Here is a 27,904-nt window from a genome sequence, read left to right as displayed (position 1 = left end):
AAAGGACAAGTTGAGATAACATTCTGAAAACATTGTATGGCCTACAGTACTACACACTGTCTTCAGAGATGAAGTCTCACTGGAGACACTTATTAGATTAGATAAGACACACTATTTTCAACATCATATGATTTGGGGAAATAATTTAGAATTCTAGAGAGAGCTCAATCTGTGTTTAGCAGTAGTCTTAAAGCAATTAAGCCAAAACCCAAGATAGAGGGGCTGAGTGAAAGAGATATGGACTCTGACGAGGAGGGTAATTTTGTACCAGACGCTATAGTAGAAGGACATAGCATAGTGCCTGCCTGGTGATCCAAATACAATCCTACTCTGAAGGACTCGTTCTAGTTTGTGCTTGTATTAGAGAGGCAGGAGTTTTGAAACTACAGAAAATGACAGACGCATACATGTATGTGTGTGTGTGTGTTTGTCTGTTTATGGCAGCTCCAACATGTCGCATTGTTCCAGTATGGCCTGTGTGCGTGTGTGTACCTCTCTCATAGAGTTTATTACAATGTTTAGCACCGTCCTGCCTCCTCTTCCTCCTTGCTCACACAAACACACTAAATCCAGGAACACTCTTCTGTCAGGCTGTACTGCATACACCAGCTCAGCCACTTTGCGGATCAACCAGGGGTGATGGGGAGCCAGGGCCATGGTGTACACATCCCTAGGCAACAGGGGCAGTGTTTGTGTGTGTGTGACTGTGCTTGTCTGCATACATGTGTGTTGTTGCAATTAAATAATTCCTACTGACCAAGTTCCCGCCAGCTTACTATGTTCTGTTCTGGTAGAACAGCTACAACAGTATTTAGCTCGTTGAGGATTTATATTTACAAAGCCGTGTTGCTTATCATGGGGCTCAGCATCACTTTCACTAGAGGGCCTCGGAGCTGATGCTTGAGCACCCGCGAGATCCTCACAGCGTTTACATGTGATTGACGGTAGCTCCACCCAATCAGAGTTCCTTGTATCGTATTTTAGATCAATAGATTTACATGACATTGTGTAGGGGGCGGTAGTTATGCATTCCCGGTTAATGAACCGCTACATTCAACAGTGGCGGCGGCTTCCAAACTGTCAGGTATCAAAGAGGGGTGTACTCTTTAATGCCAAAGACATTATCTGACTTAATTAGGTATTTGTATTTTATTTTGAGAAAAACAATGCTATCCAAGGTGTAGCAATTTGGAATCTGTGTTCGAGCACATCACTACGGGTATGTAGCTAACCAAGCATATATTAGCTAGCTAGCAAGCTGGCTAACGTTAGCTAGCTAGCTAACTTAGCTGTTATTTACCAACACAAACCGAGCAAGCACACTTGCCCACTAGTTTAGTTACTTGCTAGATAGCAGTGTAATTAAGTTATCATGCAGTATTATAGTTAGCAGAAAACAGCAGTTCATTTGCAAGCCTGATCGCTAGCTGGAGTAGTTATCGTTCTTTAGCTAGCAAACCAGATGTTGTTGGCTAGTTAAGTTCTCTCCAGCTAAACTAACGTTATTTATTTTGTTTAACCTTTATTTAACTTGGCATATATTAGCTATATTACGTTCCAGCAAAGATTCTTAATCACATTTTCATTGGCTAGTTACTCAATACTAGGCCTACATTTAGTTTGTCAACATTGATGCCCAGTAGTGGGCATGTGTGAGATGTTGTGAATCGATTGATGGTCTGTCTCGGTCTTGTAGGTCTGTAGACGTTGCGACCAAAGCAGAGAGATGGAGGTGGGCTCAGTGGTACAGGAGGACATTACTTTCCGAGGAGTAGGGTTTGCTGTGAAGATAGAGCTAGAAGAAGGATTGCTAATAGTCGAGATATCTGATGCAATGACAGCTGACCAGTGGAGGGGAGAGTTTGATCCAGCCTGTAAGTGAAGCGTTGTTAAATTACAATTAATTTATATGGACATTGTACACATGAATATTTATGGTCTTATCATGTTTTCATTGTGTTCCAGACATCGAAGACCTCACTCGCAAAACAGGCAACTTCAAGCAATTTCCCATCTTCTGCAGCATGTTGGAATCTGCTGTTAGTAATGTGAGTCTGTGAAGCATTAAAGGAAGCTAAAACATGTATGATTTAAAAGTGTTGTGATTATAATGCATTATTTTTCTTCAGTCTAGTGAGTCTGTTACCCTTGACCTCTTAACCTATGCTGACCTGGAGCTCCTGCGGAACCGGAAAGCTGGGGTTGTTGGTCGTCCGCGTGCCCAACAGCAATCTCCTAACCTCAGTGCCAAAAGATACCTCATCCTTATCTACACTGTTGAATTTGACAGGTTTGTTTATCTTTTAGCGATCACTATCTTAAACTTCACTATCAAACTCTACTTGAATCTTACAACTGCAAACTTGCCAAGTTAACCTTTCCTTATCAATGATTTATATAGTGCCTTCAGATTGTATTCATACCTCTTGACTTATTCCACCTTTTGTTGTGTTACAGCCTGAATGTAAAATGGATTATACTTTTTTTTATCTCACACGTCTAGGGCTGTTGCGGTGACCATATTCCAAATCCAATTGTATTTGTCACATGCACTGAATACAACAGGTGTAGAACTTACAGGGAAATGCTTAATTACAAGGCCTTAACCAACAATGTAGTTTAAAGAAAAATAAGTATTAAGTAAAAAAAAAAAATATTATTTATGTATTTTTGGTTGAAAAATAACAAATAATTAAAGAGCAGCAGTAAAATAACAGTAGTGAGGCTATGTACAGGGGGTACTGGTACAGAGTCAGTGTGGGGGCACAGGTTAGTCGGGGTAATATGTACATGTAGGTAGAGGTAATGTGACTATGCATAGATAATAAACAGAGTGTAGCAGCAGTGTAAAAGAGGGGGGCAATGCAAATAGTCCGCATAGACATTTGATTAGCTGTTCAGGAGTCTTATAGCTTGGAGGTAGAAGCTGTTAAGAAGCCTTTTGGACCTAGACTTGGCGCTCCGGGTACCGCTTTCTGTGCGGTAACAGAGAGAACAGTCTATGGCCATTTTTAGGGTCTCCCTCTGACACTGCCTGGTATAGAGGTCCTGGATGGCATGAAGCTTGGCCCCAGTGAGGTACTGGGCCGTACGCACTACCCTCTGTAGTGCCTTGCGGTCGGAGGCCGAGCTTTTGCCATACCGGGCAGTGATGCAACCAGTCAGGATGGTGCAGCTGTAAAACTTTGAGGATCTGAGGACCCATGCCAAATCTTTTCAGTCTCTTGAGGAGGAATAGGCTTTGTTGTGCCCTCTTCTCGATTGTCTTGGTGTGTTTGGACCATGATAGTTTGTTGGTGGTGGATACCAAGGAACTTGACGCTCTCAACCTGCTCCACTACAGCCCCGTCGATGAGAATGGGGGTGTGCTCGGTCCTCATTTTCCTGTATTCCACAATTATCTCCTTTGTCTTGATCACGTTGAGGGAGAGGTTGTTATCCTGGCACCACACGGCCAGGTCTCTGACCTCCTCCCTATAGGCTGTTTCATCGTTGTCTGTGATCGGTCCTACCACTGTGTGTCGTTGGAAAACTTAATGTGTTGGAGTCATGCAGGCCATGCAGTCATGGGTGAACAGGGAGTACAGGAGGGAACTGAGCACGCACCCCTGAAGGGCCCTTGTGTTGAGGATCAGCGTGGCACCTGGGGACAGCCCGTCAGGAAGTCTAGGATCCAGTTGCAGAGGGAGGTGTTTAGTCCCAGGGTCCTTAGCTTAGTGATGAGCTTTGAGGGCACTGTGGTGTTGAATGCTGAGCTGTGATCAATGAATAGCATTCTCATGTAGGTGTTTCTTTTGTCCAGGTGTGAAAGGGCAGTGTCATCTGTGGATCTGTTGGGGTGGTATGCAGATTGGAGTGGGTCTAGGGGTAATGGTTTTGATGTGAGCCATGACCAGCCTTTCAAAGCACTTCATGGCTACAGATGTGAGTGCTACGGGTTGGTAGTCATTTAGGCAGGTTACCTTAGTGTTCTTGGGCACAGGGACTATGGTGGTCTGCTTGAAACATGTTGGTATTACAGACTCAGACAGGGAGAGGTTGAAAATGTCAGTGAAGACACTTGCCAGTTGGTCAGCGCATGCTCGTCCTGGTAATTTGTCTGTCCCTGCGTCCTTGTGAATGTTGACCTGTTTAAAGGTCTTACTCACATCGGCTGTGGAGAGCGTGATCACACAGTCCTCCGGAACAGCTGATGCTCTCATGCTTGCTTCAGTGTTGCTTGCTTCGAAGCGAGCATAGAAGTCATTTAGTTCGTCTGGTAGGCTCGTGTCACTGGGCAGCTTGCGGCTGTGCTTCCCTTTGTAGTCTGTAATAGTTTCCAAGCCCTGCCACATCCGGCGTGCGTCAGAGCCGGTGTAGTACGATTCAGTCTTAGTCCTGTATTGGCGCTTTGCCTGTTTGATGGTTCGTCGGAGGGCATAGCGGGATTTCTTATAAGTGTCCGGGTTAGAGTCCCGCTCCTTGAAAGTGGCAGCTCTAGCCTTTAGCTCAGTGCGGATTGTTGTGGACTATCAAATCAAAGGGAAGAGAGACTGCAGATTCTTTCAAACAACACTTCATCATAAGATTTGCAAAGATAAAGCAATCAACATCACCAAGAATGGTTGAGTTGAAAGCTTAACAAACATAGCCGCGTCTCTGCTTTTATAGAGATAATACATACAACCCCTTTCTGTATACGTGGCTGTCAGCAGATAGTGTGTAAAAGGTAATTAGTTAGCACATTCGCAACAGTAAAACGCTATAATGTGCTCCTTTCTGCAAGTTTAAAAATAAATAGTTGGTAAATAGTGTGGTCTACAGCTTATCATAATAAATTTTAAAAATGTTTTAATGCAACTAGGCGAGTCATTTAAGAACAAATTCGTATTTACCGTGACGGCCTACACTGGTCAAATCCGGACGATGCTGGGCTAATTGTGATACAGCCTGGATTAGAACCAGGGTGTCTGTAGTGACGCCTTAAGCACTGAGATGCAGTGCCTTAGACCGCTGCGCCACTCGGGAGCCCATTATGTGATACTCTACCTCAGACGAGCAAAACCTCGAGACTTCGTTGATATTAGATTTCGTGCACCAGCTGTTGTTTACAAATATACACCGACCTTGTTTTACCGGAGGCAGCTGTTCTATCTTGTCAATGGACCGAAAACCCAGCCAGCTGTATGTTATCCATGTAGTCGTTCAGCCACGACTCTGTGAAACATAAGATATTACAGTTTTTAATGTCCCGTTGGTAGGATATTTGTGATTTTTTTTTGTCCATTTTGTTATCCAATGATTGTACGTTGGCTAATAGGACTGATAGTAGAGGCAGATTACCCACTCGCCGTCGGATTCGTACAAGGCATCCCGACCCAGCACTCTATTGTCCCTCTAATCACTCTGACATCAATGGAATTGTAATCGAAAATCTAGTCAAACACTTCATGAGAGCTCATGTTGCGCAATATTTCTATAGGTTATGCAATTGTGCAATAATCCCATCAGGATCCCATCAGTTTTCTGTAGGCTAGGCCTACTATATTTATTTCTCAACTTTCCTAATATTAAGCACATTGCTTATATTTACAACAGGAGTATAGCCTACCTGGCTGGCATGAAAATGAACCACGTGAAAAGCGGCCTCCATTTGCTATTTAAGTGCTGCATGATAATGGTCCATTCTAAATAAAAACAAATGTCACACATATTATTTAGTAAAGGTAATATTAAGTCAAGAATAGTCTGATGGGGGACAGTATTAGCCTATCACTTGTGAATTCTATATTATCATGATGAATGATGCCCAACATCAGAAACTGCTTTTTTTGCAACTTTTTCTAATCGTAGTCGCACACTTAATGTAGCCTAGCCCATAGGCCTATATGTTTTGATAAGGTTTGTATCACATCGAAAGTTACCAAATAACTTCTTAAAATTAAGCACATTAATCTGCTTTACAAGCGGTGTAGAGCCTAACTGGCATACATAAGCAGCATGTGAGTTTCAAGTTTGGGGATGATCATTTTCACATAAAAATCCACCATTATAATAAAAGCATTAAATGCATAATTGCATTTGTGGTCACTTTTGATAATGGTGTTTTCTGCTAATGGAACATTCTCGCTTCTAGCCTACTACCATGTGCGCATTGTTGAGCCTAGAATGTAAAGACATAGCCTAATACTTTATCAACATTTTAAGCTAAACGTTCGGATCTGTTGCGATAGCCATATTACGTAAATGTTTTTTATTTTTATGCTAGTGGTTGTATTAATTTGGGATCTATCGCATCCCACAATTGTCCCAGATTATGTTTGGAATATTTACAGTGGGGAGAACAAGTATTTGATACACTGCCGATTTTGCAGGTTTTCCTACTTACAAAGCATGTAGAGGTCTGTAATTTTTATCATAGGTACACTTCAACTATGAGAGACGGAATCTAAAACAAAAATCCAGAAAATCACATTGTATGATTTTTAAGTAATTAATTTGCATTTTATTGCATGACATAAGTATTTGATACATCAGAAAAGCAGAACTTAATATTTGGTACAGAAACCTTTGTTTGCAATTACAGAGATCATACGTTTCCTGTAGTTCTTGACTAGGTTTGCACACACTGCAGCAGGGATTTTGGCCCACTCCTCCCTACAGATCTTCTCCAGATCCTTCAGGTTTCGGGGCTGTCGCTGGGCAATACGGACTTTCAGCTCCCTCCAAAGATTTTCTATTGGGTTCAGGTCTGGAGACTGGCTAGGCCACTCCAGGACCTTGAGATGCTTCTTACGGAGCCACTCCTTAGTTGCCATGGCTGTGTGCTTCGTGTCGTTGTCATGCTGGAAGACCCAGCCACGACCCATCTTCAATGCTCTTACTGAGGGAAGGAGGTTGTTGGCCAAGATCTCGCGATACATGGCCCCATCCATCCTCCCCTCAATACGGTGCAGTCGTCCTGTCCCCTTTGCAGAAAAGCATCCCCAAAGAATGATGTTTCCACCTCCATGCTTCACGGTTGGGATGGTGTTCTTGGGGTTGTACTCATACTTCTTCTTCCTCCAAACACGGCGAGTGGAGTTAGACCAAAAAGCTCTATTTTTGTCTCATCAGACCACATGACCTTCTCCCATTCCTCCTCTGGATCATCCAGATGGTCATTGGCAAACTTCAGACAGGCCTGGACATGCACTGGCTTAAGCAGGGGGACCTTGCGTGCGCTGCAGGATTTTAATCCATGACGGCGTAGTGTGTTACTAATGGTTTTCTTTGAGACTGTGGTCCCAGCTCTCTTCAGGTCATTGACCAGGTCCTGCCGTGTAGTTCTGGGCTGATCCCTCACCTTCCTCATGATCATTGATGCCCCACGAGGTGAAATCCTGCATGGAGCCCCAGACCGAGGGTGATTGACCGTCATCTTGAACTTCTTCCATTTTCTAATAATTGCGCCAACAGTTGTTTCCTTCTCACCAAGCTGCTTGCCTATTGTCCTGTAGCCCATCCCAGCCTTGTGCAGGTCTACAATTTTATCCCTGATGTCCTTACACAGCTCTCTGGTCTTGGCCATTGTGGAGAGGTTGGAATCTGTTTGATTGAGTGTGTGGACAGGTGTCTTTTATACAGGTAACGAGTTCAAACAGGTGCAGTTAATACAGGTAATGAGTGGAGAACAGGAGGGCTTCTTAAAGAAAAACTAACAGGTCTGTGAGAGCCGGAATTCTTACTGGTTGGTAGGTGATCAAATACTTATGTCATGCAATAAAATGCAAATTAATTATTTAAAAATCATACAATGTGATTTTCTGGATTTTTGTTTTAGATTCCGTCTCTCACAGTTGAAGTGTACCTATGATAAAAATTACAGACCTCTACATGCTTTGTAAGTAGGAAAACCTGCAAAATCGGCAGTGTGTCAAATACTTGTTCTCCCCACTGTATATCTTGCACAGAATAGAATATGCCGACTTTTGTACTCTGGGGGATAGTAGATTTGACATTAAATCAAATGTTATTTGTTACATGCGCCGAATACGACCTTACCGTGAAATGCTTAGTTACAAGCCCTTAACCAACAATGCAGTTCAAGAAATAGAGTTAAGAAAATATTGACTAAATAAAGTAAAGTTAAATAAAATAACAATAACAAGGCTATATACAGGTAGTACCGGTACCGAGTCAATGTGCGGGGGTTAGTCGAGGTAATTTGGACATGTAGGTAGGGGTAAAGGGACTATGCATAGGCTAGGGATTTTGCTTTTGCTGTTCGTTAGGCCTACTCATCTTGTTGGCTGGCGACAGTAAATGTGGACAGTTCTTCCAATATCTTCAATATGCACCTTGGATTTGGATAAAGACGCTTGCAGTTGCGTCCCCGATGTGTCTGTCTTCACTTGTATTCTGTGAGAAAGACCCGATCACGTGATGGAGAGCCATGTGAGTGATAGGTGATTTGGAGTGCGCAGCACTCAGGGAGAAGGGCACAACGGCCACTGGCCGCAAAAGGCATGGATTTGTTTAGGGTGCATTACGGCCACACGAAGGGGATGCCGCCGTGAAATTCTAGGCATTATCAAGTGCTTGTCAAATTGTGAATGAGTGGCTGATTTAGTGTTTACAGCCTGCGCAAAAAAACAAAGCAGAGCTCATGCCTTTTCAAGTGACTTTTTCAAAATTATTATTAGAGTCACATCATGCAGCCTTACAATGTATTAAAAATTAAAACATATAGCCCAATGTTTGTAGAACAACTAAAGTTACATTAATAACTCTAAATTAAGCATATAGGAGTACCTATTTCTTTGTTAACTGCTCAACACAGAATAGGCGCATGTGCGCACTCCCTCAAATTGTTTGGAGAAAATGTCCTTTTTATTTTATTCAGCTTTGTTCAATTGTATTCTTCATGCTATAAAATATGCAAAGCAAATTCGAAGAAAATCTTGTCTGCTAAATTAGCTAGTGTAGCCCACAGCTATTTGGCATAGCCAAATCAGGACCTAACATAAGGACAACTCAGAGTATGTTCTTCTGAAATAGACTACATTTTCTTCATATCATGCTTCTTTAGACTTGTCTAAAATAAATAATGGATTTATTGTGAAGGTGTAGGCTATATTATATGGATTTATTAGGCTTTTTAAAATGTAGAAATTCCAAAGGTCTGCATCAGTGGTTTGTGTGGAAGCCAAGAGATGCTAAATGTGTTTATGTTAATTAACGGTCAATTATCGTGAGACCGACAGTTATTTGCTTGACAATCACCGGCTGATGAAATTTAGTGACCGCCACAGCCATATACCCCTCTACACACACTACTCCATAATGAGAAAGTGAAAACATGTTTTTAGAAAAATGTTAGCAAATTTATTGAAAATGAAATACAGAAATATGTCATTTACATAAGTATTCACACCCCTGAGTCAATACATGTTAGAATCACCATTGGCAGCGATTACAGCTGTGAGTTTTTCTGAGTAAGTCTCTAAGAGCTTTGCACACCTGGATTGTGCGATATTTGCAAGCTCTGTCAAGTTGGTTGATTTTGAAGCCGATTTTTAAGTCAAAACAATACTAGGCCAGTCGGGAACATTCAATGTCGTCTTGGTAAGTAACTCCAGTGTATATTTGGCCTTGTGTTTCAGGTTATTGTCCTTCTGAAAGGTGAATTTGTCTCCCAGTATCTGTTGGAAAGCAGACTGAATCATGTTTTCCTCTAGGATTTTACCAGGGCCTAGCTTCCATTTATTTTTATCCAAAAAGACTCCCTAGTCCTTACTGATGACAAGCATACCCATAACATGATGCAGCCACTACCACGCTTAAAAATAGTTTTGGGGAGTGGTACTCAGTGATGTGTTGGATTTGTTCCAAACATAACACTTTGTATTCAGGACATTTTTTGCAGTTTTACTTTAGTGCCTTATTGCAAACAGGATGCATGTTTTGGAATATTTTTATTCTGTACAGGCTTCCTTCTTTTCACTCTGTCAATTAGGTTAGTATTGTGGAGTAACTACAATGTTTTTGATCCACCCTCAGTTTTCTCCTGTCACAGCCATTCAACTCTGTAACTGTTTTAAAGTCACCAGCGGCCTCATGGGGAAATTCCTGAGCGGTTTCCTTCCTCTCCGGCAAATGAGTTAGGAAGGATTTCTGTATCTTTGTAGTGACTGGGTGTATTGATACACCATCCACAAGAACTGTACATGACACACTGTTCACAGCCCTCTTGTTGGCGGAGAGAACATTTTGCAGGTTTAAAGCTTATTGCCTGCAATTCTACATATTTTGTCATGGAGTGCAGAGGCCATTATGCTGTTTTAAAAAATTTTTTTTTGCAATGCTATACATTTTGCCATGTCTAATGTGTATTAATTTGATATTTGACTGAAAAATCTATGGGCTTAAAAAACTTAGCTAAAAAACAGCTGACGGGCTAGTGATCTGGACATTTCTGAGAAGTTATAAATGGCTCTCTAAGGTATGCAATGACTGACAGCACAAGAGGAAAACAAATTTGAAATTTTACCTTCTGCATTCCAATTTTCAGTGGTTCCCCCTGGTTTGGAACCACTTCACTAGATGACCGACGGGGCGCCCCCGCCATTGTAAAAAAAATAAAATAAATGCAATTATTGTCTACAGTTGATTTTGCCATGTTCATTCTATTACAGACACCTTAATGCATGCTTTTAAATTATATTATGTGAGCTAAACAATTAAAAAATATATAATAATAATTAAATACATGTACTTTAAATACTGTAGAATTCCATTCATTTCTATGGAGGACTGCTCCTTCTGGGGAGGGCCAATATGACCAACCTGTGGCTTCAAAGCCTCTGATTGGACAATACATAGCATCAGCAATCCAGGGTTTACATGCATCATTATTTCCTATAGGATCCACTACCCCCTGCCTCTGCCCTACCATGGCAAGCCTGACCCTGCTGCCCTGCAGAAGGAGATCAGAGCCCTGAAGACTGAGCTAAACGCCATTGCCAACCATGCAGGTCACAAACCAGCAGAGCCAGAGATACGCCGGCTACGGGCAGAGTAAGTTATAATCTATTGTTGTTCTCTAGGCTCTTGGCCAAACTCAAGCTAGAGGTTAAGGGCCCTGACTTCTCTCTGTCTGTTGTCAGACTCGCCTTGGTGAGAGAAGAGAAGGAGGCCCTGACCAAGGCTCTGGAGCGTCTGCAGATAGTGGGGGTTGGATCCACTTCTGGAGGAGGGGCTCGGGGGCTCAGAGAGGTGGTCAGGAGTTTAGAGGACCAGCTCCTCAGAGAGAGGGCCAAGAGTCAGCGCTCTGCCACCAAGAGGGGCCAGGAGCAGCGCCTCCTACTGGAGCAGGTTGGTCCTTGCTTGCATCCTATTTCAAGTAAGCATGTTGTCTGTAACTTTTATAACTTTAAATAATTCAGCATGACTGGCTTTGTGTTGATGGAAATAATGTAGCTAGTAAGATAGATTCCTGCATACCATAACAAGGCCTTGTGTGCATGTCAAGACTTAGAAGTACTAATTTGTGTGCCATTATAAGTAGCATTGTTGGTGCTGATTCCTTTTAAGCTGGTAATTCAGACGTTTCCTGTCTCCTAGTTGGAGGAGCTAAGAGCATCGGAGCGAGCTCTCCGGATTCGCGTTAAGAGTTTGACCAATGAGCTGGCGTTGCTTAGGCGAGGGTTAGTCAATCTAAGCATGTATGTCTTTCCTTTTTCTTTTGTCTCTTTCACTCACTTTCCTACTTACTTACTGACTCATTCACTCCTTATGATACTCTCTGCCTGTGGCTAATGTTGTATACTATGTGTGTCTTTAGTAGGTTGACCCCTGCCCTCTCTGGGCGCAGTGCCTCACGGGGTGATGGGGAGATCAGGCGCTCACTGTCACGGGAGCGCAGTTTGGGACGTGTTGTGGTCAGGGCTCACTCAGGGTCCAGGGAGAGGACAGAAGAGAGGGGTCGAAGGTCAGAAGGTCGTAGGGCAGACTCCTCAGGGCCCCGCTCGCATGTTTCCAGACCCTCACCTTCTCCTACAGGTATTACATTTTTTCTCTCTTTATTAGACTTTGGAGATGAAAGGTAATTTAGCTTCATTGCATTGTTTTTGACTTAGTATAAGCTTGGTAATGAAATGGATTCAATCAAAGTTGATGTACCACCAAGTCTGAGTAAAGCTGTCAGAGCTTGACTCTCTGCTTGGTTTTTTACTAGGAGCTCCCAGTCAATGCTGTTGTTCCTATTTCCAGGTTCGCGAGCACCACGCTTTGACCCCACTGCATATATCCAGGACAGACAGCGCCGACTGAGAGAGGGGGAGCTCAAAAAGTCAGATATCTCCCTCTAATCATTTAACTGTCATAACTATCTGCAGTGCAAGCTTGTGCCAATTATACCAGTGTTTCATGCATGTGAACACTGTTATAGTGATTTTCATCTGCTGAAATACATTCAAGGATTTCAAATGGCAACCCATTTTAGCTTAATGCTAATACAAAAGCCAATACTGAGTGATACTTTGACTAATCACGACTTAACTTGGCCTCCTGTGTTCTCTCTCTCCCTCAGCCAGAGGAAGGTCCGGAGGGACATGCTAGCATCGCCTGTTCTGGAGAGGGGCCGATCTCGGTCCAGGGAGGCATATCCCCAGCTAACCAGGGCAGGCAGTGGGAGCAGAGGGAGGAGTTTATCAATAGAGAGTAGGAGGAGCAGACAGTCCTCTGTGAATTCGTTGGATGAGTTGACAATCGGGTAAATTATTCTGTAACTTGCATCTATATCATATGTTATTAAAGTTCTAACTGGGTTTGTTTGAAAAAATGGGAGATGTTCTGTTGCTTTACTGCGTGTCTCAGACAGTTTCTAATTTTGTTATGCGTTTCAGAGGAAGGAAGCAGACCTACAATGGTCCAACCATGGTGAGTGCGGTGTTTTTTGTTTTATTTACAGCTGGTGATAGACCTTGACTTTTTGAGTGAACGAGTGACAGTGATTTCTTTTTGTAGCCCAGAGGAAATTTGACCAGGAAGCCCCATTGCAGCACTCCCACACGCAGGATACGATCAGACAAAGGTAACCAATCCATGCCCTACTCTCCAATCTAAAGTGTAATCAGAGTCACATAGCTAAATAAATTAATGTCTTTTTAATATGAGCCCTGGTAACATTCTGTGTGAGACCATTCCTGAAACAAATAATTTAACATTGGCTGTGTACTGCTTGTCTTTTACCCAGAGGGCTCCATAGATGGGGCTGACCTGTCTGAGATCGATGCCCGGTTGCAGGCATTACAGGACTACATGAGGGACCTGGACACGGGACACTAAAACCATCAATTCTGCACACTCCCAATCCAGACAATAAGTTCTGACATGTGTTTCCTGTGCTGCAAACTGAGACCAAGGACTACAACCGGAGTCGACACTGTGACTAAACAAGACCACTGCACTACACCTATGATATTTTTGCACACAAGCAGACATTATCAACCGATAGGCTTATTTTTATGCAAGTGCAAACACGGATGCACACACAGCTTATTCTGTCGTCCTCTGGCAGACGGTGCCTGATCTGTGGATAAAGATACCACTGTGAAGGCTGTTAAGCCACAGTTTGTTGAACTTGAACTGAGTAACTGATTTTATACTATGGTTTTATAACTCATGCATTGTGTATGTTGTGACAGTAATACCCCATTTCCCTTTTTATAAAACAAGTGATTGATGAATACAAAGCTTATTGTGATTTTATGTATTTGAGTCTGTAAATATTGATACTTTTACTCAACGTATCTACTCTATTAATCATCACTGCAGCAGCTTTTCCTCTCTTTAGTTGTGTGAGTGAACTAAGTGCAGTGTCCTCTCTCTGCAGTACAGTTAGTGTTGCTTGGATGGGCTGAAGGTTCCTCCTTAGGGCTTTACTCAAGGGGCAGCTGCCACTACAGCTGGCTGGGTCTCATTAATTAATAGTGAACGTTCCAGGCCTGGACCCTTCCACTCCTGGGTGAGCAGCTGGAAGAGCTGCTTCCATCTACTACTGTAGGAGGATGAGAATATTGGATGAAGTTGACAGGCCTTTTGTGCTGTTTTTTGGAGGGGAGTTTTGGTTTTTAGATTTGACCTCCACTGCTAATAAAATGTCAGATGCTTTCCATTTAACTAAATCACTATCTATCAGAAGTTGTTAGAGGATCATTCATAACTTTACACATTTAAAATTGAATGGCCTCTTTCAATGGGTTTTAGTTATGAATGCAAAATGCTGTGCTTGTGTAGCACGTGCTCAATACTTTATAACCATTTTTAACTAAAATGGCAATTCTCCAGAAAATAAAGGCAAGACTAGTTCTTTATAATAAGCTGAGCTACAGCCCCATGGCAAGACAGCCACTTATCGATGATTAACATGTGGCCAACACAGTGCAGCTTATGGGCGGGGTTAACTGTGTCAACAGGGAGTGGCTAAAGAATAACTAATGCAATTCTAGCAATTCTAGCACCCCTACGTGGTGACGGAGAATTGTTGCCAGCATCTGGTTGAAAACATTTGGTCGCGGTTATAAAAATGTGAATGTGTTTGCTAATTAAAACATCGCCTTATTACCCGTGCAAAAGGTAATGTAACAATAGGCTTGCTTAGGTGGTTAAACTGTTTTGGATGGTTCAAAGGGGCATCGAGTTGCTGAGATCAGCCAGGTTATTGTTTCCCTTCGGAGATGAAATGCACCGTGGCTCTCTTTTCGTTTGGATTAGCTAGCAAACCTCCGCAGCAGCGAAATCAGGTGAGGCTGCACTCATTCACCGCAAAATTTCCGATGAGTATGACTAAAACGCAGTGACCACAGCTCATAGCCCGATATGAACCATAGTTACCCAAACGTATCGGGGGTTCCTGTATGGTCGGCAAACGGGAAGGGAGACTCTACAAAACATGCCGCTGATTTCCCCTCACATTGCGAAAACGCACACGAAAATGTTCCACAACTGGTGGTCAAATGTAATACAAGCCCATGCCGAATTGAATTGGAGTCCATCAGGGTTAGCGGGATCTCCGTTGGCTCTCATCCCGACGAGGATTCGTTTTGCTCGGACAGTGGGTTCGGAGGCTCCCCCGCATCACTTCTACTCAGAAAGTTGTCAAACTCCTCATCGTCTGAGTTGTCACCCGCCTCGTCTTTTGAAGAATACGAGGACGACTGCGGCTTTCCTGATGAGGTTCCCCGGGTGAGTGTGTGCGGGGTAACATTTTGGGAGTGCGCCCCTGTGATGGAGGGCCCAACTAATATTATGTTAATGATATCATTCTCTATCAACTGCCATATGATGGGACCGATCAGCATGAGTCTGAAATAATGTAACATTCTGCTCAGGAAGATGCAGGTTTCATTAGATTATATGATTAGAACTGGCTTTGGCTCAACAGTTCTGCTAAGTTTAGTCTAAACTGCTGGAAATGAGGGCAACGTGTGTGATTTCTCCAGTCCCGGGTAAATCTCAATCTGTCATGCCTGTACATCTTACACCATTTCTATTACTGTGAAGGCAAAGGGAAAAGAAGTCCACAATGGCACAAACTCAAAACACTTGTGATCTGTCTCCTAGGTGCCCTCTCTCGCTCCCTCTCCTCATCCCTCTGTATCTACAGACAGAGGCTCAAAGCCTGTCACTGTATAGGCTGAGCTGGGGATAGGATATTTGTATCATGCTAGCAGCTACGTAACCTTTTCGGGCATTAAAGAGTATTAGACTGATACAGAGATGATTACAGAATTTCACCCCCGGCAGCACCAGGGTGTTGCATCATGTCTACTAGCCAACACTCCACAGTGTTATATCGTGAATATTGTCTACATGAACTAAGGTTTTCCACCCTCTCATTCCCTGATAATACGCAGGCCTCTCCCTTGGCATCCATCATTTATGGAGTTTATCTGCTCTGGCTGCCCACTATCCTACAGTTGACAACATGCAGGAGAGAGGGAATGGGTGATAGAAAAAGGATGGGCATAGATGTGTGGGGATATATTAGAGATTGGACAAAGATGGGACAATTATTCTTTGAAATCTCATTGTATTTCTATAGAAAGAAAGTAGTCTAGTTCTAGTCAACTAAGTTTTGAAGAACAAAAAGGTTTGGTCAACTCCTTCAGGTGTACACTCTCCTTACCTGGGGGTTTGTAGTTTCAGGTGTAGCTGCAGGCCACTACACTAATGGAGAACAGATTGGGCAAGTATTTCCACACAAATGCATATCCTCATCTGTACATACTGGGGGGAATGTTTTAGAATATTGTCAAACTACAGAGACCTAGAGCAGAACAACAAACTCAACACCTACTGTGCATACTGTGGTACTGTGGTACTTTAACGCGTGGGTGTGGTCTCACATTCACTACATCTTTGATCAAAACAAGTCCAGCAGCCTGTAAATGTTTGATGAATGTGCAGCTGTTGCACCAGCTATTAAAAATATTGTCTAGTCAGGCCATTACTGTTCCTGCTGGCCGATATGCGTTATTAGGTAGGTGATGTTAAGCGTAGCACAGAGACCCTTTACTTGGCGATTCTTCCCCAATTCCCGACTTGGAAGACAACACTTCTTCTAAACTTCCATGTCTAGTTTGTTTGAATTTAGAAAATGCTCCGTTATTAAAATAAATTGTGTGATTACTTTGTGGCACAAAACATTTATTTAATGTAATAATGGCACATTTTCTAAATTCAAAGAACCCCCTGAAACTAGACATAGAAGTTTAGAACATGTGTTGTCTTCCAAGTTGGGAATTTTGGTAAGTAAAGGTTTGGTTGAAAATTCTCTGTGCTACACTTAACATTACCTACCTAATAACGCATATCGGCCAGCAGGAACAGTAATAATGGTCTGACTAGGCAATATTTTTAATAGCTACTGTTGCGTAAGATCCCAGCCCAACCTCTCCTACATGTCTTGGCTCAGTCTGGTGGTCGGTCAATAGCTGTTTCCATAGAGACACTCAGCCATAGGTCAAAAAGTTGTGTGACGGAGTCTGAGGTTGTCTTTCTCATGACGGTGTCTCTCAGTGGAGTTACAAGGGAGGAAATGTAGCTAGAGGTGTTGCACTGTACGCTAAGGAATGGAGTTGTGAGGTGTAATGTGCACGATTGCTTGCTCTTCCCATGCAGGGCGTCACATGGAAGAAACCCGGAAGTACAGGGACCTTGCCTCCCCTCCCCGTGCCCCCCAAGAAGCCACAGCCCTGGGTACAAGTGGTCGGACATGCAGGTTGGTTCTTTGTCGGGCTTTCTTTAATTGGTCTTTTGCTGCCTTGATGGTTTTGTGAAGTTAGTATTTATTACTGCTAATAAAAATGGCTGTGTAGTACCAAATGTGTTTTGAAAGTATAACATGCATAGTCTCCCCCCTCCCTCTTTCCCCCTTTCGTGGCTGGTGTGCCAGGGAGCTTCCATGCAGGGGACTATGGGATGCTGCTGAAGCGCTACTCTGAGGGGGAGCAACAGTGCCTGCAGAGGCTGATGGAGGACTCTTTGAGGCCCTTCGTACCAGGCTACCACGGAGTGGTGCAGCGGGCTGAGCAGGACTACAACATGATGGATGACCTGCTCACTCACTTCAACTCCCCCGCCATCATGGACTGCAAGATTGGCACCCGGTGTGTGACTGTGTGATTTAGAGACACTGGGAGCTGGTTTACCCAGATTTACCCAGATTAAACCAACCTCTGGGCTAAAGTGTTCTTTTGAGTCCAGGAATAGGCAAAACGACTCTGGGTGTGTTGTCTTGTGATGAGTATGTATATAATATTGAGCTGTCTGCTCTGTTAGGACATACCTGGAGGAGGAGCTGACGAAGGCTCGGGAGAGGCCCCAGCCTCGTCAAGACATGTATGAGAAGATGGTGGACGTGGACCCAGAGGCCCCCACTGCAGAGGAGCAAGCCCTACAGGCAGTACTCAAGACCAGATACATGCAGTGGAGAGAGACCCTGAGTTCCACCACCAGTCTGGGTTTCCGCATCGAGGGAATCAAGGCATGGACACACACACACACACACACACACACACACAAACAGACAGACAAATGCAGGGAGACGAGATAAGTTGGTCAGATGTATTGATCCATTGTGTTTCTATGGCTTAAGTGCTGTATGACCGGAGCCAAGGCTGTTGAACTTTGGAAGAGAAATTACATCTTAGTCATTTAGCAGACAAAGTGGATTTATTTAAGATACTCTTTAAAGAAGTAGGGTTTCAGACATTAGAAATATCTGAAATGAACTTACATCATACTTTTACATTTTAAAAAAAGTGTTTATTATTTAACCTTTCATTTAACTAGGCAAGTCAGTTTAGAACATTCTTATTTACAATGACGGCATACCAAAAGACCTCCTGTGGGGCCGGGGGCTGGGATTAAAAATAAATATAGGACAAAACATGCATCATGACAAGAGATACAACGCTACATAAAGAGAGACCTAAGACAACAACATAGCAAGGCAACAACACATGGTAGCAGCACAAAATATGGTACAAAAATTAGTGGGCAATGCTTCCTCATACTATAGCCTGAACCATTAGTTGTCTACAATATTTTTTCAATGCTTGAACATTTGCGTGAGAGAGAACTTCCCTCAGTTTTTTCCCCTGCATAGTCCTAGAGATAAGGAAGCAGGGATTGACTTTGTAGGTTGCTTGGTGCAAGTTAACTGAGCACGTAGCCAGCAGCATACCACCCTGCATCCCACTGCTGGCTTGCCTCTGAAGTTAAGCAGGATTGGTCTTGGATGGGAGACCAGATGCTGCTGGAAGTGGTGTTGGTGCGCCGGTAGGAGGCACTCTTTCCTTTGGTCTAAAAACAATGTACCAATGCCTCAGGGCAGTGATTGGTGCTGTCTTTCAGATGGGACATTAAACAGGTGTCCTGACTCTGTGGTTACTAAAGATCCCATGGCGTTAACCCTAGTGTCCTGGCTAAATTCCCAATCTGGTCCTCATACCATCATGGCCACCTAATCACCCCCAGCTTCCAATTGGCTCACTATTCCCCAGGTCTTTACTCTAAATGATAGTGTTCTCAGTCAACTTACCTGGTAAAAAAATAAAAATAATTAACTGCTCTGAGGTTGCCCCAGTTGATAAAAAAATACAACTCGAAACAACAAAACTGCAAAGAATTCCACTAGGCCTAGCCTAAAACATATTTTTGGTTCATACCCATTGTTTTGTTTAAGTGAAAGACTGACAATTTCAGACTGCTCTGGGGTTTTCCCATTAGGCAGGTGATTTTTAAAACCGAAAACAACCATACTGCAAATCATTTCAATAATCTAGCATAGGACCTATACTGGGGCCCAAGTTTCATTGAAATGAATAGGAGCGTCTCACGCTTGGCAAAAGTTGCATGTCCAATGTCGCTAGCAGGTCAGTCAATTTTATTTATTTTTCTGTTTCCTCCCTGTTGTTTTAGGGCCTGAAAAGTTATGGCATTTCTGCGTGTAAACAACTATTTCCAAATGTATGGGCAAGTGGCCATAATCTTTGGGAAACCAAAAAAGACTCCTTTGCCTTTCAGACCTAAATGTAGTTCCCTGAGGATGTTGCCAAAATATATTTTAAATTAAGGTGCCCACACACGTCCTCCACCAGGTAAGTTTACCACTGTTCCAGGGGTTTTCAACTTCTTAATTGTTGCCCTAATAGTGGTAAGTGGTATTTATTTTTCTATACACATTTTTTTGTTGTTGCACCCATTGTTGGGATTTATTAAGAGAGACAACCATTTGTCTCTTTTCATTTGTGAGTTCTTTGCATTCCTCCATGGTGATGGATGACAAAGGGATTTTACCCAATGTTTATACCCCAGTGAAACGGGAAGCAGTGGAAGGCCAAAATACAGTTCTTTAATTAAAGGGAGTTGTTATTTCTAAGAATATTTAGGGTTGCCAATAATTTAACAAATGTCTTTCTCTGAGCAATATTAGTATAATATCATTTCCAAATGTTTTGGAGCATGCAATATAGCATGGTATTTGTACTGTATGTATTTTGTAGTCTTTTATCAAGGGTGCCAATAATTTGATGTGACTAAATCCATGTTTAGAAGGCTGATGGTGTGTGCAACACAAACTTCAAAAGGACCAAGAGCAGAGAAGAGGTGATGCAGGCACTGCAGGACTATGTGGATTGCAACGCTCTAATTGTGGTGAGTGTGTGTGGCTCTTAATCTTACCCCCTTCCCCTTCCTCTTTCAGGATTACATTTCTCTTCTCCATTTTCAGAAGGGATATCTAAGACGACTGAAGGAGCTTCAACTGGTGTTGGAGACATCCGACTTCTTCAGGACACACGAGGTAAGCTGTTTTGCAATGCTTTCACAGTATAATGCATGCTTTGCATGTCTTGATGCTGGTCTATGTATGGAGAGGTGCACAATAACATCTGTCTCTCTCTGCAGGTAGTGGGCAGCTCCCTGCTTTTTGTGCATGACAGTACAGGGAAGACTGGAGTATGGATGATTGATTTTGGGAAGACCGTTCCCCTGCCGCCTCCTCTCACCCTGGACCACCGCACCCCCTGGGAAGAGGGCAACCGAGAGGACGGGTACCTGTGGGGGCTGGACACCCTCATCGACGTCCTGACTGACATACTGCCTCACCTGACCTGAACCTCAATCTGACTGACAGGACCTCATCAAAACCAAAACACCCTCTCCAACCTGAACCATACCGTATCTGAATGGCCACGTCACGTTTCACCTTAGAGGGTTGGACAACGAGAGACTGTTCACACATTGGACTTGGATTCTGTGTTGGTGTTTTTAACCACATCATTAATGATGTTAGGTACTAGTGTTTGTTTTTGTAAGAGCGCTTTTATAGATTAAAGAAAGCAATGAATTGACCTATGTGACTTCAATGAGGGCCAGCCTACTTTCTGGTAAAGAATGCAGTGATGTGTTCTGAACCTGTCGCCCGTAATAAAGCGTAGTGTGCTATGATAAACTGCTTCTAATGGCTTTAATGTAATGTCAGCTGCATTCATATACGGTGCATTTAGAAAGTCTGCAGACCCCCCCCGAATTTAACATTTTGTTACGTTACAGCCTTATTCTAAAATGTATTTTAAAACATAAAAAAATATATATGTGTGTATGTATATATATATATACACAGTTGAAGTCGGAAGTTTACATACACCTTAGCCAAATACATTTAAACTCAGTTTTTCACAATTCCTGACATTTAATCCTATGTCAGAATAATAGTAGAGATTTATTTCAGCTTTTATTTCTTTCATCACAGTCCCAGTGGGTTATAAGTTTACATGCACTCAATTAGTATTTGGTAGCTTTGCCTTTAAATTGTTTAACTTGGGTCAAATGTTAAGGGTAGCCTACCACAAGCTTCCCACAATTAGTTGGGTGAATTTTGGCCCATTCCTCCTGACAGAGCTGGTGTAACTGAGTCAGGTTTGCAGGCCTCCTTGCTCGCACACGCTTTTTCAGTTCTGCCCACAAATTTTCTATAGGATTGAGGTCAGGGCTTTGTGATGGCCACTCCAAGTATGCTTGGGGTCATTGTCCATTTGGAAGACCCATTTGCGACCAAGCTTTAACTTCCTGACTGATGACTTGAGATGTTGCTTCAATATATTCACAATTTTCCTCTCTCATGATGCCATCTATTTTGTGAAGTGCACCAGTCCCTCCTGCAGCAAAGCACCCCCACAACATGATGCTGCCACCCCCGTGCTTCACGGTTGGGATGGTATTCTTCACCTTGCAAGCCTCCCTCTTTTTCCTCCAAACATAATGATGGTCATTATGGCCAAACAGTTCTATTTTTGTTTCATCAGACCAGAGGACATTTCTCCAAAAGTACGATCTTTGTCCCCATGTGCAGTTGCAAACCGTAGTCTGGCTTTTTTTATGCCAGTTTTGGAGCAGTGGCTTCTTCCTTGCTGAGCGTCCTTTCAGGTTATGTCGATATAGGACTCGTTTTACTGTGTGTAACAGTTTAACTTTATGTCCGTCCGCTCGCCCCAACCCGGGCGCGAACCAGGGACCCTCTGCACACATCAACAACTGACACCCACGAAGCATCGTTACCCATCGCTCCACAAAGGCCGCGGCCACTGCAGAGCAAGGGGAACCACTACTTCAAGGTCTCAGAGCAAGTGACGTCACCGATTTGAAAGGCTATTAGCGCGCACCAGCTAGCCATTTCACATCCGTTACATGTGGATATAGATACTTTTGTACCTGTTTCCTCCAGCATCTTCACAAGGTCCTTTTCTGTTGTTCTGGGATTGATTTGTACTTTTTGCATCGAAGTACGTCCAACTCTAAGAGACAGAACGCGTCTCCTTCCTGAGCGGCATGACGGCTGCGTGGTCCCATGGTGTTTATACTTGCGTACTATTTTTTTGTACAGATCAACGTGGTACCTTCAGGTGTTTGGAAATTGCTCCCAAAGATGAACTGAAGTCTTGGCTGATTTAAATTTGATTTTCTCATGATGTCAAGCAAAGAGACACTGTTTGAAGGTAGGCCCTGAAATGCATCCACAGGTACACCTCCAATTGACTCAAATGATTTCAATTAGTGTATCAGAAGCTTCTAAAGCCATGACATTTTCTGGAATTTTCCAAGCTGTTTAAAGGCACAGTCGACTTACTGTATGTAAACTTCTGACCCACAGGAATTGTGATACAATGAAATAATCTGTAAACAAATAATTGTTGGAAAAATTACTTGTGTCATGCACAAAGTAGATGTCCTAACTGACTTGCCAAAACTATAGTTTGTTAAACCAATCAGTTATGTTGTGACAAGGTGCGGGTGGTATACAGAAGATAGCCCTATTTGGTAAAAGACCAAATCCATATTATGGCAAGAACAGCTCAAATAAGCAAAGTGAACCGACTGTCCATCATTACTTCAAGACATGAAGGTCAGTCAATACTGAAAATTTCAACAACTTTTAAAGTTTCTTCAAGTGCAGTTGCAAAAACCCTCAAGCGCTATGATGAAACTGGCTCTGATGAGGGCCGCTACAAGAAAGGAAGACCCCGAGTTACCTCTGCTGCAGAGGATACGTTACTTAGAGTAAACTGCACCTTAGATTGCAGCCCAAATAAATGCTTCACAGAGTTCAACTAACAGACACATCTCAACATCAACTGTTCAGAGGAGACTGTGAATCAGGTCTTCATGGTCGATGTCCTGGAAAGAAACCACTACTAAAGGACACCAATAATAAGAAGAGATTTGCTTGGGCCAAGAAACATGAGCAATGGACATTAGACCAGTGGAAATATGTCCTTTAGTTTGATGAGTCCAAATTTGAGATTTTTGATTCCAACCGCTGTGTCTTTGTTAGACGCAGAGTAGGTGAATGATGATCTCCGCATGTGTGGTTCCCACTGTGAAGCATGGAGGAGGAGGTGTGATGGTGTGGGGGTGCTTTGCTGGTGACGCTGTCAGTGATTTATTTATAATTCAAGGCACACTTAACCAGCATGGCTACCACAGCATTCTGCAGCGATATGCCATCCCATCTGGTTTGCGCTTAATGGGACTATCATTTGTTTTTCAACAGGACAATGACCCAAAACACACCTCCAGGCTGTGTAAGGGCTATTTGACCAAGAAGGAGAGTGATGGAGGGGTGCATCAGAAGACCTGGCCTCCACAATAATCCGACCTCAACCCAATTGTGATGGTTTGGGACGAGTACGACCGCAGAGTTAAGGAAAAGCAGCCAACAAGTGCTCAACATATGTGGGAACTCATGAAGCTGGTTGAGAGAATGCCAAGAGTGTGCAATGCTATCATCAAGCGAAAGGGGGGCTATTTTGAAGAATATAAAATATATTTTTATTTGTATAACACTTTTTTGGTTACTACATGATTCCGTATGTGTTATTTCATAGTTTTGATGTCTTCACTATAATTCTACCGTGAAGAAAATAGGAAAAGTAAAGAAAACCCCTTGAATGAATAGGTGTGTCCAGACTTTTGACTCGTACTGTTTATACATTTTTATTTAAGGAGTGCCACTGCAGATATATTTTTCTATTGATGAGACAGTTATGGTCTCCCCCCACCTTTTCTCTACAACTAAGACATTAAGGCAAAGAGCATATGTACAGCTATTAGTGTGTTTATTGATTTAGTAGTATTATATGAGTAGCAGCTCATCAAATTGGCAGCCTGGAACTTACAACTGAACAATTGTGATATTTGGTGAACAGTCTGCAACTGGTTTCTTAGACAGGCTACTCAAATGGAAGCCATTAAAATGTGGACCAACTCACAAATGTCTTGCAGTAATTGTTGTCCTGTGTTATTTGTCAGGCTCACAGCAGTTTGTCAGCTGAACAGAGGTTGCTGAACAAAAATGTTTTATTTGTAACTGGGAATAGAAAGTTGCAAAAAAATTATAGTATATGAAAAATAATGCTAGTTAACTTTGGTAAAAAATATGTATTCATGTATATGTTGCCAGACTATAAGCTCTGTTAATATATCCCTGATATGGTTCAAATATAACTCTATGGGTCCCACATGAGTCCTCTTCCCTTTCGCTAAGAAAGGGCAAATCCTTGGCAGGCGGGGCTGAGAGAGGGGCGTGCCAGTATGTGAGCATCAGAGAGGGCTCCCTCAGGGCTCCTGGCCCAGTCCAGCTCCAGCCTCCCATACCTGCTCTGCCCCCGCGAACACAGAGTGTAGCTGCTCAGCTGCCAGGGCAGAGGAAGCTCATGCTGGAACTGAGAGGAGGGTCTTTCCCAGGTCTTCCTCCTTACCTGGGTCATGTGCACCACCCTCTCCCCCAAGGCACACTGGCCCACAGGCCTGGAAGGCAGCTGGGGAAGGCTGTGGGCCATAGACTTGGCCTGGGGCTCTGTAACAGAGAGAGGAACAGGAGGCCCTGGGCAGGATGCAGTGTAAGGCGGGGCAGCCTTGGATGCTTTCTGGGAGCGGAAGCCATAGAGGGAGACCAGCTTGTGGAGGCTCTCACTCCAGTTGGCGACCGCCTCGTCCCTGCTGGGCTGGAGGCGGCAGTACTCTGGGACAGGGTGAGGGGCAGGGACGAAGGGGGCCTGCAGTGAGGACGACACCTGGCTAAGGAGGGAGCCCAAGCCTGAGTCACTGGCCTGGACCTGCAGGGGGTCTGTCTTAGCCTCAGGGCCAGCTGCAGGGTTGGATAGGGCAGCAGTGAGCCTACGGGACTTCCTGTAGATGTACAGCAAAGGGTCGTTGAACACCAGAACCTCCTGTTTCTCAACAACCTCCACCACCTTCTGTCTGGCCAGCGGCTTGAAGGGCCTGTTCTTGACACGCTGCTTGGGGGCACTGGCATGAGGAGGGGGGAATACTGGGGGGAACAGAGAGGCTTTTTTCTTCTCCTTCACCTCCACAGGCAGCAGGGAGGCTCTCCTCACAGATTCTCTGCTGGTACTACTGACTGTCAGCTTAGGGATTATCACCTGATTTGCATGTCATGAGAGATGGAGAGAGAATTACCAATTTAGTCAAATGCTGAAAAACCATCTAGTTTAGATTCTCTGCATACTGCACCTAACATGCTTTAACTTTGCCTCCATGTCTCTCTGAAGTACCCTATCCCTTTCCCCTATGGCTGCTCTAAGTGTAAAATATAATGCAGATGTTATTTACCTTGCTTTTTAACGTATATGACCGGCGGAAGCTTCTCTGTAATGGTCATGCCTGAAACAGGGAGAGAGTGATAACTAAGAGGACATATTGTAGTGCTGTGTTGTGTTGTGTGTAATAATCAGAGGTGTTTGCTGTATAAACATACGTCTGGTCTGAGTAAGCTGGGGACGTTCTGCTTTCTTAGTCTTCTTTGGCTCTGGCTTCCTTTGCACCACGAGCTCTAAGTCTTCAGTCAGTATTTTCAGCAGTTGCATGAGATATTTCTTACTGATGGTAGGGTTGATTGTAATCTCGCCCACCAGCCGGCTCTCTCTCTGTGGAGATGTCTGGTTTCCAAGCACCTCAGAATGGGACATGACTGGAAGTCTATTGCAGGAGTGGACAAAACAACCGTTGTTTTTAATTGGCTGATCTCTCAGTCCATCAATATCTAGCATAACCCCTAGAACCTCCCCTTTGAATTTCAAAGTGTGATCAGCGCAAGTGATTTAGGCTAAACAAGTGGGTTCGGGAAATCGGAAAGTATGCATCTTTGAAATAGTTTCAAATATACATTTTATATGTCCGAAGCCAGAATCAATTGGGCTTGCCAAAAAATAATATGGTCGCTGTGATAGAAAATGTATTTTGTTCACCGATTTTCAGCATTTTTCACACTATTTCACAATCAACCTAACCTTGTCCCCAGGCTCACCCCAGACAGATCTGCTTCAGCTTGCCCTTCAGGGTGGTCTTGTTGGTGATCTTGAAGGCTTTTTCCAGAATGGTGCGGGCTATATGGCGCAACTCAGGGTCGGCGTCAGTCAGGGGCCCCCCCAGCATCACCAGGTCCACGTCTTGGAGCAGCTCCAGGGCTTCCAGGTTCTTCCAGCTCCCCAGCTGCCTCCATGAAGGCTCCTGCCCCCCCACTTGGCTTAGAAGCAACACCTTAATGAGTTGAATAATCTCAGAGTTCAGGGTATGTGAGTGTGAGCGGACCACCTCCAGCAGGGCAGCACTGTACTCCTCATAGCCTTGTTTATCTGCCTGCTCCAGCTGGTTCAAGATGGGGATGATGATTCTCTTCAGACAATCAATGTCTGAAATGAACTGGACCTCCTCCTCTGGCTCTAAGACTGGGAGAGGGCTTTTTGGAGGCATGGTGCATATCACAGCTTTGGCTGTGGATAGAATGTGAGAGATGTCTGGTTTTTGCTGAAGCACATCCCCCTCTGGGAACTTCCTCTGCAGACCCTTGGGCTCAGTCTTAGTGGGAATAGACTCCTCCACCTTTTGGCCTTTGCCTCGGATCACTGAATTAGGAAGAAATCCGTCTGGAGCAACGGGCCACTCTAAACCATCTAGGCCTTTTTCTGAAACCTGAGACTGATGTTTAGCCTCATCCCAGACATCAACTTCTGGCACAGGCTCACATTCCACTATGTCCTCACTATGTCCTCCCACACCACCCCTCTGACAGGGGCACTCCACTTCACCACTTGGAAACAAAGAGATGAGCTTATCAATACGCTGTAATAAACCTCTAACAGATTTTCGTAATAAACCTTTAAATCTTAACTAAACGTACAAAGACAATGTCCTGTACACTCACCCTGCAGAGCTCCTCTGCCTGGTGTCAGGCTGTAGTGTTGCACTCCAGACCTAGTCCTTCTCTCTGTCTGCTGAGGCTGCTGCTCAGACATCTCACTCACAGTGATCACCACAGGGGGGATTGGTTCAGGCATGTTTCCCTTATACCCGGGGCTGATCATGGCCACCAAGGCTATGTTGTAGCTGTCTGGGGAGCTGGGGAGGAAGGGGACAGGGTTCTCTAAGGCATCGTCTGCTGTGGCCTGCTCCAGCACTGTTCTCAGTAACCTGACAGGCAGGAAGTGCAGGCTGGAGATGAGGGAGATGCTGCCACTGAAGCAGGCCAGGATGTCTCCCCGCGCGTTAGCGAAACACACTTGGCTCACCGCCGAGCCCAGCCTAATTTCACTTATCATTTTGCCACAGCAGTCCCAGATCTCCACGTTCCCCCCAGGTCCAGACAGAGCCAGCAGACCCAGTTGGGGGCAGTAGTCCAGACAGGAGACAGGCTCTGCAAGGCTCCTCTCCCTCTCCACACACTCTACCTTTGTCAGCGAGAAGATGAGCAGGCTATGGCTGGGAGAGATGGCACACACCAGGCCAGGCAGCAGACAGGACAGCACTGGGGTGGCAGGGCAGTTCACTTTAGTGTTCAGGGTCAGTTCCACCCGCC

General features: G+C 43.9%; 2 protein-coding genes across 6 annotated transcripts; both read left to right on the top strand.

Moving 5' to 3' along the window:
* The first annotated feature begins 1,011 nt into the window (after positions 1 to 1,011).
* LOC139534533 (centrosomal protein CCDC61-like) lies at positions 1,012 to 13,715 on the top strand. Of its 4 annotated transcripts, none has more exons than XM_071333751.1 (13): positions 1,012 to 1,219; positions 1,697 to 1,874; positions 1,966 to 2,048; positions 2,130 to 2,290; positions 10,885 to 11,037; positions 11,127 to 11,334; positions 11,584 to 11,684; positions 11,804 to 12,021; positions 12,232 to 12,310; positions 12,551 to 12,733; positions 12,867 to 12,900; positions 12,988 to 13,054; positions 13,217 to 13,715. In XM_071333751.1, exons 2-13 carry the CDS (start codon positions 1,727 to 1,729, stop codon positions 13,306 to 13,308), a joined length of 1,527 nt encoding a protein of 508 aa, XP_071189852.1. In that variant the 5' UTR covers positions 1,012 to 1,219; positions 1,697 to 1,726; the 3' UTR covers positions 13,309 to 13,715. The 4 variants fall into 4 exon arrangements, with proteins under 4 accessions (XP_071189852.1, XP_071189844.1, XP_071189837.1 ...); XM_071333743.1 differs by having other exon boundaries at positions 1,018 to 1,084; positions 11,584 to 11,666; XM_071333736.1 differs by having other exon boundaries at positions 1,018 to 1,084.
* Positions 13,716 to 14,452: 737 nt separating this feature from the next.
* Positions 14,453 to 20,983, top strand: LOC139534521 (inositol-trisphosphate 3-kinase C-like). Of its 2 annotated transcripts, none has more exons than XM_071333715.1 (7): positions 14,453 to 15,207; positions 17,146 to 17,245; positions 17,420 to 17,633; positions 17,806 to 18,010; positions 20,083 to 20,184; positions 20,261 to 20,332; positions 20,437 to 20,983. In XM_071333715.1, the coding sequence occupies exons 1-7, from the start codon at positions 14,842 to 14,844 to the stop codon at positions 20,644 to 20,646; spliced, it is 1,269 nt and encodes a 422-aa protein (XP_071189816.1). In that variant the 5' UTR covers positions 14,453 to 14,841; the 3' UTR covers positions 20,647 to 20,983. The 2 variants fall into 2 exon arrangements, with proteins under 2 accessions (XP_071189816.1, XP_071189824.1); XM_071333723.1 differs by having other exon boundaries at positions 14,483 to 14,765.
* Positions 20,984 to 27,904: the final 6,921 nt, after the last annotated feature.

The sequence above is a fragment of the Salvelinus alpinus genome, chromosome 1, assembly GCF_045679555.1.
Source record: "Salvelinus alpinus chromosome 1, SLU_Salpinus.1, whole genome shotgun sequence".
Classification (NCBI taxonomy): domain Eukaryota; kingdom Metazoa; phylum Chordata; class Actinopteri; order Salmoniformes; family Salmonidae; genus Salvelinus; species Salvelinus alpinus.
This window is presented reverse-complemented; position numbering and strand designations above follow the sequence as displayed.